The 14,966-nt window shown below is 35.1% G+C and overlaps 1 protein-coding gene across 16 annotated transcripts in view; it reads right to left on the bottom strand.

Annotated features, from left to right (window-relative positions):
- Nucleotides 1–14,966, bottom strand: part of RFX3 (regulatory factor X3) — a 314,864-nt gene that overhangs the window by 120,925 nt on the left and 178,973 nt on the right. For all 16 annotated transcript variants that reach the window (XM_054519989.2, XM_054519992.2, XM_063714234.1 and 13 more), the window contains one exon: nucleotides 6,381–6,478. In XM_054519989.2, coding sequence (XP_054375964.1) covers nucleotides 6,381–6,478 — 98 coding nt within the window. The remainder of the gene's footprint in view (nucleotides 1–6,380; nucleotides 6,479–14,966) is intronic.

Here is a 14,966-nt window from a genome sequence, read left to right as displayed (position 1 = left end):
AAAGCTGAAACTGGATCCCTTCCTTACACCTTATGCAAAAATTAATTCAAGATGGATTAAAGACTTAAATGTTAGACTTAAAACCATAAAAACCCTAGAAGAAAACCTAGGCAATACCATTCAGGACATAAGCATGGGCAAGGACTTCATGTCTAAAACACCAAAAGCAATGGCAACAAAAGCCAAAATTGACAAATGGGATCTAATAAAACTAAAGAGCTTCTGCACAGCAAAAGAAACTACCATCAGAGTGAACAGGCAACCTACAGAATGGGAGAAAATTTTTACAATCTACTCATCTGACAAAGGGCTAATATCCAGAATCTACAATGAACTCAAACAAATTTACAAGAAAAAAACAACCCCATCAAAAAGTGGGCGAAGGACATGAACAGACACTTCTCAAAAGAAGACATTTATGTAGCCAAAAGACACATGAAAAAATGCTCATCATCACTGGCCATCAGAGAAATGCAAATCAAAACCACAATGAGATACCATCTCACACCAGTTAGAATGGCAATCATTAAAAAGTCAGGAAACAACAGGTGCTGGAGAGGATGTGGAGAAATAGGAACACTTTTACTCTGTTGGTGGGACTGTAAACTAGTTCAACCATTGTGGAAGTCAGTGTGGCGATTCCTCAGGGATCTAGAACTAGAAATACCATTTGACCCAGCCATCCCATTACTGGGCACAATAGCAAAGACGTGGAACCAACCCAAATGTCCAACAACGATAGACTGGATTAAGAAAATGTGGCACATACACACCATGGAATACTATGCAGCCATAAAAATGATGAGTTCACATCCTTTGTAGGGACATGGATGAAACTGGAAATCATCATTCTCAGCAAACTATCGCAAGGACAAAAAACCAAACACTGCATGTTCTCACTCATAGGTGGGAACTGAACAATGAGAACACATGGACACAGAAAGGGGAACATCACACTCTGGGGACTCTTGTGGGGTGGGGGGAGGGGGGAGGGATAGCATTAGGAGATATACCTAATGCTAAATGACGAGTTAATGGGTGCAGCACACCAACATGGCACATGTATACATATGTAACTAACCTGCACATTGTACACATGTACCCTAAAACTTAAAGTATAATAACAATAAAATAAAAAAAAAAGATTTAACAACTGAAGGTCATCAATGACCTTGATAAGGGCAATTGTATTGTAATGTGGAGAAGCAAGCAAGCTTGCAAGGGGCTGAAGAGCATGTGGTCAGCAGTATCTCAATTCAGTTTCATTCATTTTATCCCTGGTACTTAAAGCCACCAAGTAGTCAGCTCCTGTCTCACCCATCATTAAATGCCAATCTTTATTTAATTCATTCAGCAAATATAGATTGAGCACCGATCATGGGCCATTGTTTTAGGTATTAGAGAGAGAACAGGGTGCCCTTCCATGGTCTTTTCCACATAAGGGCAGTCCTCTCTCCAAGAGACATTTCTATGTAACCAGCCATATACAGTTACTGAAATCTAAATGGCAAGTGGATTCACAAATCAACTCCTATACCAGTCAGAATGTGTACACACGTAGAAGCACAGATGAAGAAAGCACCTCTGCATCTCAATTACAGAATTCCATGTAACCATTTCTCTTAAGGAGACAACATTTGAATAATAAGAAGAAAGCATAATTTCACCTGCAAATACTGAAATTTCATATTCCACTTATAGAGGAAGAAAAGAGATTGAAGAAATATTCCTTTTAAGGTTCCTTATTAGTCATTGAAAGTGTATGGGAAAATAATTAGATGACTTCAAAAATGCATTAATACATGATTTTCAAGAGATGACTATAGGTATAGTACTTTAAAAATGGATTTTAAATTATTCAATGTCAACATATATTAGTGTACCATTTCCCAAAGCATAACATGTGATTTTATTAGATATTACTCAGGTACAAGTATTCTGTGGTTCTATGCATTTCTATAGGACTTTTCAGAGCTTTTAAAAGGATAACAGGAATTGAGGGTTCTCAAGAGAAAGTGAATCACACAGTGTTTCACTGCTTGTGTAACCACAGAACTCTTAAGGGACTAATGTATAATGGATCATGGTATGAGAAGTTATGTACTGGAGTTGAGAAATCTATAATCTAAACACGAAGACTACTAGAACAGATATCTATACAATGCATACTTTTGCATTTTAAAACACTGATTATCTCTAAAGAGTGGGCAAGTTTCAAAGAGTGGTTTATATAAGAAAATCCTTTAAAATAAAGATTTCTTAATTTGACCATAATACAGCATGATGTCTCTATTTCCACTTCGACTAGCATGATGTAGGAGCGAGTGGGGGAAGTATGAGTCAAAAAAGAGTGGGGGAAGAAAAAAATCATTTTATTTAAAAAAAAACTTCTTAGCTAAACCAAGAAATTTCCATTGAAATGAACTCTCTCTACATGGTATGCAATGTTTCCAAGCAGGTTTAATCATAGTATCCTAATTGATTAAATATCATAAGTAGTAAGAATTTATACAAATAAAGATGATGATCAAGCCTTTGGGAAATCTTGGAAAAACTACTGCAAGGAAATACACAAATGATGTAGCATGGGTTCCCACAGAAGCAAGGATAAAATAAACAGGGGCAAAAGTAAATTAAATTATCTTGTCCCTTGAGCAAAAAGCTACTCTATTCCAACACACAGTGCTGTAAAGCAGTCTCAGTTGTTTAATTGAAATGTACACTCACTCACTAACCCACACTGTTAAGCCTGTTATGCTGGCAGTAATTGTCCATATTCACAGGGAGAATCAGGTAAACACTTTAGTATCATCAAATTATAATGATTACACATTTTCATAAGTGACGACACATATCTGTGAGAGCTGTCATCACTTCTTGAGTGAGTCCCCATGCATTACGGCTACATGACATGGGGACGCTGGTGACAAGAGCATTAGCGAACTTACTAAGCATGCACAGGTTGTAGGGCCGTGTACTGGGTGCTCAAAAGTTCATGATAAAGATCAGAGTCCCTATGTTCTGGAAGTATCATTAGCAAAAAGCATTTATTATCACACAGAAGTGGGACTCTGACTGTGATCCAAGTCAGGGATCAAACACTAACTTGCTGTTAATTCAGTGTGGTAGAAAAGAAGAATATGGAATATTCTTTCCTAACATACATGGAAGTGTGCCAAATAAAAAGAAGTCATAGAAAGACCCTAAAATGAACATTAGAGACAAAAATTGTAATAGTCAAATGTCAGCACTACAAAATTACAGAAAGACTGAAATAGCTTATGCTGAAAAAAATTTTCTAGTCCTATTTGAGAAAAAATATTCATGGTCGCTAGTTGCTAAAATTTTGAGTATAATTCATGGCAACACAATGACATTTCCTTATTAAGTATAAAAATGATGCTACAGAACCTTTAGTCAAAAATTATCCTTGATAGTAATGAAAGGTTTTTAAAGATATGTCTTCTCCCTCTTGACCAAAAGTGCACATTTGTGACATTACTGGCTAGAGTTGAGGATACAATTTGAGTCCACACAGACCAGATCAAAGCTAATTGGACTTTGTGACAAATGACCTCATGACCTAGACCTCATTAGTCATGATCTAACCAGCTGAGCTAGTGGGCCATAGAAAATACATGTTAGCACTAGATATTTGCTTTGAATCATTTCTGCACTTAAATGGGTCCTATAGTTTTAAAGAACCTACCTTACAAATGCTGTTTTTCTAAGGTTTTATGAATGAATGAATTCATTCAACTCATGTTTACCAATTATGTGGAAGACCCTCATATCAGTAGTAAAGCAGTTTAAAAATGCACAAGACAATATGCAGAATTTAGAATCATAAGTAGTAGCAAAAAATGTAAACAAATAATGAGTGCATAATTTTACAGCAATAACTAATGTTTATTGAGTGCTTCCTATTCTTTAGATGATACATAAAGCACTTTTGATAAACTGAGGTTACAGGTTAAGTATCCTATATCCAAAATGCTTGGAACAAGCAGTGTTTCGAATTTTTTATTTTTTCACATTTTGAAATATTTGCATTATATACTTACCAGTTGAGCATCCTTAAGCTGAAAATCTAAAATCTGAAATGCATGATGAGTATTTCCCTTGAGCATTATGTTGGTGCTCAAAAAGTTTCAGATTTGGGAGTATTTTGGATTTCAGATTTTCGGCTCAACTGGTACTCCATTTCATACATAAAAGACTAATCTCTCCACCTTAGCTGGGACCAGTACAAAATGAGAAATAACTGTGATAGGTACTATACAATTAACTCTCTCAATACCCATTTCAACTGCCCTTTTCCCTTGTCACATTCTACCACAACAGACATGAAAGCTACAAACTCCCATTCTCACATTCCCCTGCAGGTGACCATTACTACTTGTCACAGACAAAGATGAAATGACAACTGACAACTGGGTGACCTCTAGCAGTGTCTAGAAAGCCATTTACTTTCCCTGAGAGCATAAAGGTCAAAGTGGCAGGCGTCTTTTTCATTTGGTATAAATGCCAACAGTAGTTTAAGTTTATGTTGAAGATTCCAAAATCATGCTCCAGGGGGCCCTGGACCTATACAACAAATAAGTAGAGTGAAAAACATTCACAGTGTGTCTAAAATATGTAAAGAAGTATAGATTTAACAAGGTAACAGAAATTTACTGACTTTATTATGTGCCAATCACCTAAGCAAATGTTAATAAAACAAAATGCCAAGTTCCCATTCAGGGACAGTTCTTCCTACTATGGGAAACATAAACAAGCATTCACAGTACAATGCTGTAAGTAAAAGTCAGGGGATAATGTTGCCCTTTATACGGGAAGGATAAGCTAACTGCAGAGAAGGAGAGTCAGGGTCCATGTCACAAAGAAGGGAGTGACATGTCTGTCTATAAAGATCACACTAGACTGGGTTTAGGGAGACTGGGAGGAAAGGAGAGAAGACAGAGAATGCTATTTCAGCAGAGAAAACGACATGTCCAAAAACATAGAAGTATGAAAGGGAAATATTTGGGGAAAAATGCACAAAGTTGGTTATGCCTAGAAGGTACAAAATAAGGCTAGGGAGGTAGGAATGCGGAGAATGCCAGTGTGGAAAGTTAGATTTTATTTTATAGATAATGGAGGTAGTGTTAGGCAGTAGTGATGTGGGTAGATTCAGCGACCAAATATAGTAAGAAAAGAAAGAAGTCAGAGTCAATGAAAAGCTTCCAGTTTTGTATCATCTATTATTGTACCAGGCTCTGTATTAGGTACTTTAAATATATTTCCTTGTATCCTTGCAAAAACTCAGCAAGAGTGAGATTATTCTCCTTCCACTTCCATGGTAACAATAACAAAAAGCTCAGAATATTTAAGTACATTGGTCACAATTATAAAACGAATACAAAGTTAACCAGAATTCTGTTTTTAGTTATAATAGTAATAGATAACAACAACTGAACTCACATGTCATGCATACTTCTGGTGTTAAGAGTTATTACAGTAATGAATAAAAACAAAAAAAGTCCTGCCTTCATGGAACTTATAGGTTGACATCACGGAAATAAATGAAATCACTCAAGGAAAGAGCAGATGTAGTAAGAATAAAGACAGCAGAGTTTATCATCCTGGAGTATACCAACACTGATGGGAGGTGGGCAGAACAGTCAGTGAGAGAACCCGAATTCATTTTAAGTTAACCGAGGAAGCCAACGGGTTGCAAACAAAAAACCCAATTTGGAAACAATCCTTGCGACTTACAATAATTCTTAGTTCCTTTATTTATAATAACATTCTCCCTCTTATTCCAAAGTAGCTAAGAAGCCCAAATAAAATAAATTTACAAATTTATATTATTGTTGATGCAAAAGAGACAAGCTGGTTTCGGGCAGGGGGCAGGTTTAGATAGGAAAGTAAGATTTATTATCAGACATTTTTATGTGGAATATCTTATTTTCAAAATGTTCAAAAATCCCAAACTCCTAATATATTAGTTTTATATCCATTTACATGCGAATACATCACATAAAAATTGCCCTCATATATAAAAACAAAAAGCATAGAGTTTAGAAGCTATCATTAAAATATAGTTATCACTAACAAGGAGTATATACATTTTTTCTCTACATAGGAAGAACTATTAAAGGGCATAAGACTTTTAATAATTTAAAATATCCTATGGAGTTAGGGGAAAGGAAAATGAGAGCATATTCTTAATAAATATAGACAAAAGCTCTAAACATCAGCTTAATTTCAATAACTCTGTTCTAGTAGAAAATTACTTTGAAAACAAGGAAACAATCTGGGAATAGTGGGAGGTGTTCAAAAGTACATTATTTTTCTCTGAATGGGGGAATTAAAAAGACTTCCACATATAAACTTACATTGCTCCATTGGTATAGACAGTATCGCTTCCTTCCACATACTGCACCTGAGCTGGATAGACATGTTGTACCTGCTGCACAGTCTGTACCTGCTGTACCTGAAAAACAAGTATTAGGACCTTGGTAAGAGGTAGGTATGATAGGAAGAATACAGAGCATTAGATCTACCTCAAAGGTTTCTCTGGTATTATTGATAAATTTGAGAATGACTGATAAGAAAAACTATTAGATTCATGCCATAGTTTCAAGATAAGCATGTGTTGGTTCCAGAGCAACTACAACATTTATGCTGAATAAATTCTGTAACATTCCTGCAGGTATAAATGTATAGACACATTTCAACTGTTCAGGTTTAAAATTATGAAAGTTCTTGGCCAGGCACGGTGGCTTACGCCTGTAATCCTAGCACTCTAGGAGGCCAAAGTGGGCAGATTGCCTGAGCTCAGGAGTTCAAGACCAGCCTGGGCAACACGGTGAAACCCCGTCTTTACTAAAATACAAAAAATAAGCTGGGTGTGGCGGCATGCGCCTGTAGTCCCAGTTACTTGGGAGGCTGAGACAGAAGAATTGCTTGAACCCGGGAGGCGGAGGTTGCAGTGAGCCAAGATTGTGCCACTGCACTCCAGCCTGGGTGACAGAGTGAGATTCTGTCTCAAAAAAAAAAAAAAAAAAAAAGAAAGTTCTTATTTTGGTGACTTATGAAATTCTATTAAAATTTAATTAAAAGCTGATTTTTTTTAAATTAAGAACAATTCATAATAGAAAATTTCAAACACTCAAATATGTAAAAAATCCTGTAATAACCCTATGTACTTGTCATCCAAGATAAATGATCTTTTCAATTTATTCCCTTCACAGGATTATTTAAAAGCAATTCCAGAAGGCCGGGTGCGGTGGCTCATCCCTGTAATCCCAGCACTTTGGGAAGTGAAGGCAGCTGGATCACCTGAGGTCAGGAGTTCAAGACCAGCCTCCTGACCAACATGACGAAACCCCGTCTCTACTAAAAATACAAAATTAGCCAGGCATGGTGGTGCACGCCTGTAATTCTAGCTGCTTGGGAGGCTGAGACAGGAGAATCACTTGAACCCAGGAGGCAGAGGTTACAGCGAGCCAAGATTGTGCCATTGCACTCCAGCCTAGGCAACAAGAGCAAAACTCTGTCTCAAAAAAAAAAAAGGAATTCCAGAGATTATATTATTTCACTGGTAAATATTTTCATTTGTATTTCTAAGAGATAGGAATTGTTTTTAGCATGAACACAATAATATCACATATAAAACATTAACTATTCCTTAACATCATCTAAAATTTCCCTGATGAGTCCAATCACTATAGTATTGGTTTTTTCAAAGTAAGATCCAAACATGATTTACATAATAATACATTTGGGTTGATATTTTCTTTCTCTTTGAATCTCCAAGTTCCCTCATCCTTTTTATTTCCCGCCTATTACTTATTCAAGAAACTGGGTCATTTATCTTGGAGAATTTCTGGCATCTAGATTTGATAAACAGCATCCTGAAATGTCATTAAATATGTTTCTCTATTTCATGTACGCTGTATAAACTGGTATATGTTGGGGCTTGAACAAGTTCCATTTTTTAAAAGTTATGTACTTCGTATTATACCGTATCAGTTGACATATAACAACTGGCTGTCCCTCTGCAATGTTAAGTTTGACTAGTGGAGTCATATGTTGTCAGCTGGGTCTATCTATTAATAGTATCCTGCTCCCTATCCACGTTTCGCCTGAGGATATTAGTAGCCATTGATGATCATTTCCTACAGATATTATGTTAATAAATAAAGGTTGTAAACTTGCGGTAGTCTAATTCTATTATTCTTTCTTCATTTATTAGCAAAATCCTTCTATAAAGAATAAATTCCTCTCATTAATTATTTAGTTACTTTGAAATAAAGTTTTTATGGGAAGAATAGGATAAGTACATGATTCTTTTTATATTACAGTACTGAAAATGACTTTATCCCCCAGTACCCTCCAGAGGTGATCGGTGTGGTTTTTTATTTTGTTTTTGTTCCTGTCCTTATGATTCTCAGCTTTTGAACACATTTAATGATTTTCAATCCTAGCAATCTTTTTTTCTTGCTAAAATTGTCCCATTGTTGGCCAATGGTAGTCTCTTCTAACCGGTTCCTATGACATAACCCCACCATCTTTCTTAACTCTGCTACTTTCTGTTATAACAAGATGCTTCAGGCTTATGTCATATTTCCTACTCAAGATCTGGAATCAGACATTTCTTCAAAAAAGCCCTGGCTCTTCTTAGTGGAAAATGGTATTCAAAGACTACAATTGGGACCCATTAATGCTCGCTGCTAGGATGCTATTCATATTTTTAAGTCTTTTCATTGAACAAAGCTAGAAATACACATATTTTTTGAAGGATAAAAATACATATCATAAATTCATAGTAATTTTTTCATTGAATTTTAAATATATACAAATTAAATATATCTTGGATATATTTGTCCATCTTTGCTCTTATGATACAAATTTTGGTTACTAGAGATTTTAACATGATTACTTATTTGCTTTATCATGAAATTTTATGGTTTCAAAATAAAAATATCATATTACTAATATTTGATTATCAAATATTACTTGTTTCCTTCAATTTTTCTGCCCTTAAGATACATGCCCCTAGAGATGTATAATTGTATTACTATAAAGTCACTTAAAATAAGTCATCAGTTTGATACACAGTTAAATTCATGTATTTAATTTTCTTTTTAATTTTAGGATTTGCTGTATTTAATTTTGATTTAATTTTGCTTTATGATTAGATGAAATATCTATGTGGTTCCAAAGCCAAAACTATGAAACAAGGAATATATTTGGACAGATGATCCTCCTCTCATCCCTGTTGCTTCTATCATACTTGCTGCCCCGCACACCCCCCACAGGTAACCATTTTCACTATTTTTAGGTTTATCCTTTCATTGCCTTTGTTTTTCTCTATATCTTTTTAGACATCCATGCAAATGTATATGAATGTGTATAGAAGTGCCCACATGTGAATACATACACACCTCATTCCAAGAAAAAACAAAGCATTTTATACACACTGTTCTGAGTCTTGCTTCTTAAACTTAACAACAGAATAAATTTGAAGATCATTCAAGTATGAAACATTATGACATAAAATAAAAAAGGAATATATTCCTTTTTACTTGGAATTATGAAAAATTTTCCTCACTACAAAATTCAGAAGTGATAAAAATACTTTTAAATAAAATTGTAAACCTGTTTGCAAGGTTAAAAATATAATAAGCAAAACCAAAGACAAATGAGCATCCAAAATTTTGAGAAAGATTGATAATCCTATTAAAAAAATGTGTAGAAAATCTAGATAACCTTGGGTTTGATGATGCCTTTTTAGACATAACACCAAAGGTGTAATTCAGGGAACAAATAATTCACGAGCTGGATTTCATTAAAATGGAAAATTTCTACTTTGAAAGACACTGAAGAAAATGAAAAGACAAGCCACAAACTGGGGAGAATATTTGCAATACTGATCTGATTAAGGATTGTTATCCAAAATTTACAAAGAGCTCTTAAAACTCAACAATAAGAAAATAAACAAGCTGATTTTAAAAGGGCCAAATACCTTAATACAGATGACAAATAAGGATATGAAAATATTCTCCCATCATAAGATACCAAAATCTAAAATGCTGAATTAGAATGGCCAAAATCCAGAACACTAACAATACTAAATGCTAGCAGGGATGTGAGAAATATAGAAACTCTCATTAATTGCTGGGAGGGATGGAAAATGGTACAGACACTTGGGAAGGCACGTTGGTAATTTCTAACAACACTAAACATAATCTAGTCATATGATCCAGTAATCATGTTCCCTGGTATTTACCCAAGGAGTTGTAAACTTATGTATACACAAAAACAGGCAAACACATTTATAACAACTTTATTCATAATTGCTAGAACTTGGTAACAACCAAGATGTCCTTCAGAAGGTGGATGGAAGAATAAACTGTACTACACATCAAAACAATGAAATATTGTTTTCATTAATTCCAATAATGGAATATTATTCTGCACTGAAAAGAAATGAACTACCAAGCCATGAAACGACATGAGAGAACTTGAATGCATATGACCAAGTGAAAGAAGGTAATCTGAAAAGGCTACATACTGTAGGACTTCAACTATCTGACATTCTGGAAAAGGCCAAATGACGGAGACAGTAAAAAGATCAGTGGCTGCCAGCCATTAGGGGAAAGGAGAGATGAACAGGCAGGGCCCACAGGATTTGTAGAACAGTGAAACTACTCTGCATGATACTGTAATGGTGGATACATGTCATTACACATTTGTTCAAAACCACAGAATGTACAACACCAAGAATGAACTCTGATATAAATTTTAGACTTTGGGTGATAATGATGTGTCAATGTAGGTTCATCAGTTATAACAAATGTACCTCTCTGGTGGGGAATGTTTATAATGGAAGAGGCTATTCATGTGTGAAGTGAGGGGTTTTATGGAAATCTCTGGACCTTCCTCTCAATTTTGCGGTAATACTAAAAGTGCTTTAGAAAAATGAAGTGTTCTCAAGAAACTAAAATATTTTTTTAAAGTGTGTATGCACATATATATGTAAATATACAAACATATACTAGTTTAATTAAATAATATAAAAATGAATAGGATAAAATAAAATCATGCCAATATTTATAGGCTAGAAATGAAGAAACCTCCCTAGAAACATTCAAGAGCCAGATGCCATAAAAGCCAGTCAGATTTGAACTAACAACAACAACAACAACAACAAAACAGACAGTTTAGGACAACTAACAACATAAACAAAGTTCAAAATCTAGACATATAATTGAATAAATAGTTTGCAACATACTTAATAAGGTATAGTATCCCACATATATAAATACTCCCTATGAATCAATAAAAAAAGAACTAAAACATGTTAGAACATAGGTGGGTGGGTCACAAAATTAAAATTATAGATGAACAATAAATATAAATGTTAAAAGTTCAACACTAAACATAATCAGATAACTTCAAATGAAAAGAAAACTACTTTTTACTCTCTAGAACCATAAAAATTACCAAAGGGATTATATTAATTAAAGACAACATTTTAAGAAAACAAGCATGCTTACATGTAGTTAGTAGTAATACAAATAGGTTCTTTAGGCAATTTAAAGGTAATTTATAAACAGGCATATCATTTGACATTTTTGTGAATTTATTCAACAAGAAAACTCAATATCTGAAGAGTTGCTGTACAAAAAAATTTCAAAAAATATGTAACTTATAAGAAAAAGGAAAACCTTAATGATGATGAAATCTGACATTATCAAGTGAATTTTAGTTCAACCATTCCATAGAACACATGGCTGATATAAAAGAATAAAGTAAGATATATATGTATTTTAGGCAAGATTGCCAATACATATTACTAAGTTTAAAAAGTATGTTGTGGAACAATACTTATTCTTACAGTATGATTAGCTTTGTGTTTACAAAAATAAATTTATGAATATATAAACATAAACAAATAAAATGTGTTTCTGTGTGTGTGCATATATATATACATATCAGCATATATGTTTGTATGTGTATACAATTTCATATAAACAAGAATAGAAGGATATTGGCTGTGGGTTTGTCATAAATAGCTCTTATTATTTTGAGATACGTCCCATCAATTCCTAATTTATTGAGAGTTTTTAGCATGAAGCGTTGTTGAATTTTGTCAAAGGCCTTTTCTGCATCTATTGAGATAATCATGTGGTTTTTGTCTTTCGTTCTGTTTATATGCTGGATTACATTTATTGATTTGCGTATATTGAACCAGCCTTGCATCCCAGGGATGAAGCCCACTTGATCATGGTGGATAAGCTTTTTGATGTGCTGCTGGATTCTGTTTGCCAGTATTTTATTGAGGATTTTTGCATCAATGTTCATCAAGGATATTGGTCTGAAATTCTCTTTTTTTGTTGTGTCTCTGCCAGGCTTTGGTATCAGGATGATGCTGGCCTCATAAAATGAGTTAGGGAGGATTCCCTCTTTTTCTATTGATTGGAATAGTTTCAGAAGGAATGGTACCAGCTCCTCCTTGTACCTCTGGTAGAATTCAGCTGTGAATCCATCTGGACCTGGACTTTTTTTGGTTGGTAAGCTATTGATTATTGCCACAATTTCAGCTCCTGTTATTGGTCTATTCAGAGATTCAACTTCTTCCTGGTTTAGTCTTGGGAGGGTGTATGTGTTGAGGAATTTATCCATTTCTTCTAGATTTTCTAGTTTATTCGCATAGAGGTGTTTGTAATATTCTCTGATGGTAGTTTGTATTTCTGTGGGATCGGTGGTGATATCCCCTTTATCATTTTTTATTGCATCTATTTGATTTTTCTCTCTTTTTTTCTTTATTAATCTTGCTAGCGGTCTATCAATTTTGTTGATCCTTTCAAAAAACCAGCTCCTGGATTCATTGATTTTTTGAAGGGTTTTTTGTGTCTCCATTTCCTTCAGTTCTGCTCTGATTTTAGTTATTTCTTGCCTTCTGCTAGCTTTTGAATGTGTTTGCTCTTGCTTTTCTAGTTCTTTTAATTGTGATGTTAGGGTGTCAATTTTGGATCTTTCCTGCTTTCTCTTGTGGGCATTTAGTGCTATAAATTTCCCTCTACACACTGCTTTGAATGCATCCCAGAGATTCTGGTATGTTGTGTCTTGGTTCTCGTTGGTTTCAAAGAACATCTTTATTTCTGCCTTCATTTCGTTATGTACCCAGTAGTCATTCAGGAGCAGGTTGTTCAGTTTCCATGCAGTTGAGCGGTTTTGAGTGAGATTCTTAATCCTGAGTTCTAGCTTGATTGCACTGTGATCTGAGAGACAGTTTGTTACAATTTCTGTTCTTTTACATTTATTGAGGAGAGCTTTACTTCCAAGTATATGGTCAATTTTGGAATAGGTGTGGTGTGGTGCTGAAAAAAATGTATATTCTGTTGATTTGGGGTGGAGAGTTCTGTAGATGTCTATTAGGTCCGCTTGGTGCAGAGCTGAGTTCAATTCCTGGATATCCTTGTTGACTTTCTGTCTCGTTGATCTGTCTAATGTTGATAGTGGGGTGTTAAAGTCTCCCATTATTAATGTGTGGGAGTCTAAGTCTCTTTGTAGGTCACTCAGGACTTGCTTTATGAATCTGGGTGCTCCTGTATTGGGTGCATATATATTTAGGATAGTTAGCTCTTCTTGTTGAATTAATCCCTTTACCATTATGTAATGGCCTTCTTTGTCTCTTTTGATCTTTGTTGGTTTAAAGTCTGTTTTATCAGAGACTAGGATTGCAACCCCTGCCTTTTTTTGTTTTCCATTTGCTTGGTAGATCTTCCTCCATCCTTTTATTTTGAGCCTATGTGTGTCTCTGCATGTGAGATGGGTTTCCTGAATACAGCACACTGATGGGTCTTGAGTCTTTATCCAGTTTGCCAGTCTGTGTCTTTTAATTGGAGCATTTAGTCCATTTACATTTAAAGTTAATATTGTTATGTGTGAATTTGATCCTGTCATTATGATGTTAGCTGGATATTTTGCTCGTTAGTTGATGCAGTCTCTTCCTAGTCTCGATGTTCTTTACATTTCGGTATGATTTTGCAGTGGCTGGTACCAATATCATACTGAATGGGCAAAAACTGGAAGCATTCCCTTTGAAAACTGGCACAAGACAGGGATGCCCTCTCTCACCACTTCTATTCAACATAGTGTTGGAAGTTCTGGCCAGGGCAATTAGGCAGGAGAAGGAAATCAAGGGTATTCAATTAGGAAAAGAGGAAGTCAAATTGTCCCTGTTTGCAGATGACATGATAGTATATCTAGAAAACCCCATTGTCTCAGCCCAAAATCTCCTTAAGCTGATAAGCAACTTCAGCAAAGTCTCAGGATACAAAATCAATGTGCAAAAATCACAAGCATTCTTATACATCAATAACAGACAAACAGAGAGCCAAATCATGAGTGAACTCCCATTCACAATTGCTTCAAAGAGAATAAAATACCTAGGAATCCAGCTTACAAGGGATGTGAAAGACCTCTTCAAGGAGAACTACAAACCACTGCTCAAGGAAATAAAAGAGGATACAAACAAATGGAAGAACATTCCATGCTCATGGGTAGGAAGAATCAATATCATGAAAATGGCCATCCTTCCCAAGGTAATTTACAGATTCAATGCCATCCCCATCAAGCTACCAATGACTTTCTTCACAGAATTGGAAAAAACTACTTTAAAGTTCATATGGAACCAAAAAAGAGCCCGCATCGCCAAGTCAATCCTAAGCCAAAAGAACAAAGCTGGAGGCATCACACTACCTGACTTCAAACTATACTACAAGGCTACAGTAACCAAAACAGCATGGTACTGGTACCAAAACAGAGATATAGATCAATGGAACAGAACAGAGCCGTCAGAAATAATGCCACATATCTACAAGTATCTGATCTTTGACAAACCTGACAAAAACAAGAAATGGGGAAAGGATTCCCTATTTAATAAATGGTGCTGGGAAAACTGGCTA

Source organism: Pongo abelii, chromosome 13 (genome assembly GCF_028885655.2).
Source record: "Pongo abelii isolate AG06213 chromosome 13, NHGRI_mPonAbe1-v2.0_pri, whole genome shotgun sequence".
Taxonomy (NCBI): domain Eukaryota; kingdom Metazoa; phylum Chordata; class Mammalia; order Primates; family Hominidae; genus Pongo; species Pongo abelii.
This window is presented reverse-complemented; position numbering and strand designations above follow the sequence as displayed.